Raw genomic sequence first — 6,000 nt, 5'->3', positions numbered from 1 at the left:
TTCAGTGACAAACACCTCAGAATGAGATGAAGTGCCATGTGCATTCCTTCTCATCTCGTCATTAAGAATACTTCCTTTTAGACTCTCTAAAGAGACAATACCATGGAGGGCTGAATTTGTAATTGAAACTCGAAATGTTTCCCAAGAATCTGGTAGAGTATTCAGTAGCCATAGTCCCAACACTTCATCATCAAACTTGATACCCATTCCTGATAATTGATCAAGGACCCCTTGAAAATCAATCAAGTGATCTGAAATAGAAGCTCCCTCCTTGTACCTCAAATTCATCAAGGAATTCAACAAGTATAATTTATTATTCCCTGATTTAGAAGCATGGATTCAAATTTTTTCCATAAAGATTTTGCATTTTTCTCATTAGCAATGTGATTGCAGACATTGTGTTCTACATATTGCCGAATAAAACCACAAACTTGTTGATGTTGAAAACTCCAATCTTCATCAGACTTGGACTCTGGCTTCTCAGTAGCAAACACAGGAATATGCAAAATCTTCACAAATAATAAATCTTTCATTTTTCCTTTCCACAAGTGATAATTAGTGTCATTCACACATATCGTTCTATGTGTATTTGTCTCCATCATTCAAGCAAGTCAAATAACCTCAAACCTCAAAGAGCTCTGATGTCACTCTGATGAGAAATTCAACACAATAACAATATAAACTCTAATAGATTATATGCAGCGGATAATAATTTCCCCAACTTGCTAGAATCTATGAGGAGCAATATCAAATAATGCAGTAATACACAAGGGACACCGTAATTTTAATGTGAAAAACCTTCCCAAAGTGAGAAGTAAAAACCACTGGCATAAGTCAGTCAATCAAGCTCCACTATAATCAAAATAGGAATACAAGAGTGTCTCCAAAATATAGTACAAAAACGTGTTCAACAATACGGCATACAACAGAGCAACAAGCTTGAAAATGAGAACAAGAAAACCAGCAGAAACCAGAAAAACAGCTGTTGTAACAGCTCGATTTCTACCACCTCGGACGTCGTCTCACCGATCCAATCGTTCAGAATGAAGAAATATAAGTTGTGAACCTGCTGTCCAAAGTTTAGCCCGATCCAACGGTGAACGAAGGCACAGTCGCGAATTTCCTACGGCTGCTCGGAGTTCCTGCTGGTTGAGTTTTCTTATCTTCTTTCACACTTTTCAATTGCCTCTTTTTGCCTAAATTGTCTTGACTCTCTTGCCACATCTGACCCCTATCTATTAGATTAAGTAAGACAAGTGAGTTTTGTCCAACTAGGTCTTTCTCCACATAGAAAGGGAACCCAAACCTAACACATTGGTCTTCACAAAGTTTCTTAGTCCGTCTAATAGGATTAATTTTAGAGAATAACATTTCCAACTTGATTAGAGATACCATATCATATTTAGAATGTTAAATTACATATATTATATTTTATGTGTAAATGGTTCATGCTATTCAAAGATGGGAGCGACCCGAGGCATGACTTAGTTATAGTCATATAGTAAAGTATTTATGGTATCCTTTAAGCATTCCAAGGTGATATCTTACATGAGAAGACACAAATTAGAATCCAAGCATTGTATAATCCAACCGACAGAGTTTACTCAGAGAAAAATGTATACCAAGTTGAACGAGCATGTAGAGGAGAATGTCCAAACATTTCAAATACTTTAGAATAGAAACTAAGACTTATCACTGATTACTAGGTAAATATTAATTTCACAAGGCATAATTTTCTTAAAAACTTCCCATAATACAGCCCAAAATGTTATCTATTTTATGTTGACATAAAACTCAAGCGAAGATCTAGTGGTGGGTGATTCATTTGTTCCCCCATTGTGTATGAAAACATCTTAGTATCCCAACATTCATTTGAATGCACTCTCAGCTTCTCTGACTCTGATTCACCAAAGGAGTCCAAAGGGAAGAGTTGAAGAGTCTCAATCACGCTCTCAGGCTCTGAAACTTGATATGCAAAATCTGCAACAAGAAACAAATTGAAGGAAAAAGGGGTTAAACATGCACTATTGATAATTGCAAAAGATGGAGAAACAGTAATGAGTACTTATAAATCTAATTAAGAGAATCCTTGGTACTTCCAAAACAATAGAGATATCTTTTAGATATAGTTTCATTTTCATATCATAGAATGTAATAAAACAGACGTTAAAATATAATTAAAGTGAGAGATATTAATAAGAGGAATGCTTAACCTCTATCTTTTTCAATAATATTTTCTTTTGTTCCCGATCATAAAAAAAAGATGAATGCTAATGAGTAACAAAAAAACATTGATTGAGGAAGTAAAGTAAAACTAAATTTGTCTGGAAAAAATGTTCAGTTTAACTATTTAAGAAGCGCTGAACATGTTAACTAGGAATTACTGCATGTATAGGAATAATTGTTTTGAACATATCCAAACTATTAATTTTGAATAAACTTATATATTTTTAACTCTTTAATACATATTTAATGTTTAGATGTATTTGAAGGAGTAAATATACTCACAATTACTGGAGAAATAAATATCACACCATAACAAATAAAAAAATATGTAATGACTCTTATTTTTTTTATTGTCATGAAATTATATTTTTGTGGATAAAAACATGTGAAGAAAAAAGGATTATTATTACTATTCCAGACATTATGACTTAGTTATATAATACTAGTGTCATATATTATGCAATGTTGTAAAAGAAATCTCTTGTTTTAGGAGTAGCTAAGATTTAATGGTACACAAAGCACATAACATCTTCTTACTATAATATAGTACTTACTTTGTGTAGAAAAATTCATGGAATTTTCTCGACGAATATTGACATCCTTATCATCATCAAATGAGACCTTGCGACGTTTCTGTCTTTCCCTAGCCTTATGGTTCTGGAACCAATAGAAAACATTCTTGCTTTCAATCTTACCATAAAAACTCAGCTGAGTAGAGATCTTTTGAATCTGATCAGTGCTTGGGGTTCTGAGTCCAGAACTGAATAGTTCAGTCAAAAGCTTAACTTGTTCAGTAGTTGGATTCCAACGCCCACACTTAGTGCCAGTACTGCCACTGTTACCACGGACACTTCCATCTCTAATACAAAAGCCTGACATGCCCTCTTCCATGTTCAGTGATTCTGTGCCTATGAACTCAATGCTTTAGTTCTGACTTAGCTTCTGAACCATAAAGATCTGAGTCATGTATATTTATAATACCATAATTGAATAATCTAATGTCAAAATCTTTGCCCTTTTCCTCTAAACTTTAGTGCCATTTAATTATTTTTAAGTTTCTCCTTAATATTAATTTTTTTGAAGGGTAGAGAATATCAAAATATAGATAAATATTTTTACATCATGCTCAAATACTCAATCATGTACCAACGGAGTTGGTTCAAGTGGTACATGTTTGATTCTCCTTAATCAAGGTCTCTTGTCGATGAAAAATATGTCTGCTGGGAGAGTTAACCCCACATACTTATGGATGCCGGCTCGGACAGCATTGCCTCCAGTGCAAGGATACCTGTGGTAAACAAAAAAAATACTCAATCATGTACTTTGTACTTACTTTAGTATCGTTATTACATGTTATATAAGAGAATTTGTACTTTGGTTTTGAGATATAAAGTTTCATCTAAAAAATAATTAATAATTAAAAGTGTAATTCAACATGTATTTAAAGTGTTTATGAGATAATGAGGTAGTAAGCTTTAGTATACAACACATTGATATAATATAAAACCATTTAATCTTCTTCACCTTTAACTTTTGGGAAAATTGGTTCTTCATAAGATATGAGAGTTTCAATGAACAAGTTGTATGTATTTAAATTCTTTTGTATCCTCATTCTTCCAAATAAATAAAAAGAAATTAAATTTCAGCACAATATATTGTCACCATCTGCATTGTTCACGCTTCAAGCTGAAAGAACTATTTTATTATGTGGAAGGTCTTAGATATAGTATAGAGAACTATCCTATTGCCTTCACGCAAGAGCTTAAGTTTTTAGGAAAGTTGGTTCTTGATATGATATTAAAGCATAGCCGATGTTAGGCTTCTTGTTGTACAGTGTTCATGCTTGTAAAATTTCATGCCCCGGATGGGTTATAACTATGTGTGACAGGTTGTGTTAAGTATCAAAGTCCCACATGTAATGAGAATGAGTTAACAGTCATTTATAATAATTTGAGAAATTGTTCACATATGTGCTAGCTCTTGTGGTAGAATGGATGTTGGATAGTAAATTTTACATCAACTGTTTTATTCTTTAAGTGTGGTTTAAATACTAATTAGATTATTCCTCTTATTGCTAATTAATTTTGATATAATCTTTCTGACATGAAATACTATAAGTCCAATATATTTCTAATTCATATTCTGTCACACTTTTGAATTTAGGGAATGTTAGATTGACATGTTTATGCGGATTTGATCGGTTTAATTTAGCCTGGTTTTTTGTGCTAATAAAGAAATAGAAATATAAAGACATGCGCAAAAGCAGCCACTATTCAACGCTTTGGTCTTAGAGACAACATGTACGTTTCACTAATAGTGGTTAAAGTTACCCTATATTAATATAATTGATTTTTTCCTCGAGTACATCATATGCATAGACACAACACAAGGTAAAGTGTGCTTGGTGCTAAATTGTATATTATACATTGTATTATATACAAAGTGGCCTTTATATATCTCTGTGTAAAATTTATTAGTGCCCTATGCTTTTATGCTTCATCAACATATTTATCACATAAAGCCAGTTCCATAAAGACATGTGAGTTAAGCCAAATTTTGTTTTTAAAAGAAGTGGTTGTCTGCTAAAGTTCATAAAGAATGGTTCAAAGTTGTTATATATTTAAGTCTGAGTGAGTAGTAAAATGAAGTGAAAGTCAAACATGCACATTGTTTGATCTGTGTTGGACGGTTGTGATCGAAATATGTAGAGAATGGCAGAGATACTTAGGTTGACTAGGTTTCATGAAAATCTTCTTTTTAAGATGTGGGAACACAAACAAAGGGACAACAAAGCCACCCAATTGAGAGATTTGAAGAGACAACTCATGACCATAAAAAAGGATTCGGGTTTTCTCATGCCATTTTCTCACGTCTTTATGTAATTGTCCTTCCAAGAGGCTCCAACGTCTTTTCTTTTTTTATTTCTTTCTGTTCTTGGTTTTGTTTAATTGGATATGATATGTTAGTATTTCAGATTTCAGTCTCAATCACTCTCTAAGTGTGTACCAAAAATCACTCTCTAAGTGACTATAAATTCTTCATATTTTTAAATTATTAATAACTCATGCATAGATGATAGAACCCAAAAAATAACCTTACTCAAGCAATATACTTGTCTCAGCCTATCTTTCAATTCTTATACTACTTGTCAAAAATGAGAAGTACGGAATAACAAAATATGTACTAAGTGAAGAATTACATAATTGTATGTAACATTGTATATCTAACTCAAAATTAGGCTTATGTACGTTACCACTTATATGTTCTTAAATTTATTCATTAGCTATGTATTAATCATACATAATAATCTCAACAATTATATTAACCAAAAAAAAATTAATATGGTTTATTAAATTGACATAAAAAATGGATATATAGATATTAGTGTTGAATAAATCAGTTCACTGTATAAGAAATAGCAGAATGTAATATTTATTCATTGTTTATATTTAAAGATTTATATATAATTTATATATTATTTTTTATTTATTTGTATTACTTTTAAAAAAAAATCAAATAATAATAAAACATAATATAATATAGTGAGAATAAATAAACTCATGCAACTATAAAGACATATATTTTTTTAACCAAATAGAATGACTGGAATATGAAAATGAATATGGCAGGGTGTATCGTGAATGATATGATTATTAATGTTACTTATAAATTAATCTCATAAATAAAGTATCACCTTATAATGGATGTCATTTTTTTATGGGCAGGAAAATTAATTGGAAGATTTAATAGGAAAATATATTATTTTTCTTTTTA

The 6,000-nt window shown here is 31.4% G+C and overlaps 1 protein-coding gene across 1 annotated transcript; it reads right to left on the bottom strand.

The window, feature by feature from the left end:
• LOC109344535 (WUSCHEL-related homeobox 7-like) lies at nucleotides 1,778–3,165 on the bottom strand. Its single transcript, XM_019583298.1, has 2 exons — nucleotides 2,781–3,165; nucleotides 1,778–1,980 (listed from the first exon to the last, which is right to left on the bottom strand). The coding sequence occupies exons 1-2, from the start codon at nucleotides 3,115–3,117 to the stop codon at nucleotides 1,778–1,780; spliced, it is 540 nt and encodes a 179-aa protein (XP_019438843.1). The 5' UTR covers nucleotides 3,118–3,165.

The sequence above is a fragment of the Lupinus angustifolius genome, chromosome LG04 (assembly GCF_001865875.1).
Source record: "Lupinus angustifolius cultivar Tanjil chromosome LG04, LupAngTanjil_v1.0, whole genome shotgun sequence".
In the NCBI taxonomy this organism is placed as follows: Eukaryota; Viridiplantae; Streptophyta; class Magnoliopsida; order Fabales; family Fabaceae; genus Lupinus; species Lupinus angustifolius.
The sequence above is the reverse complement of the archived record's forward strand: the minus strand, read 5'-3'. Positions and strand labels throughout refer to the sequence as shown.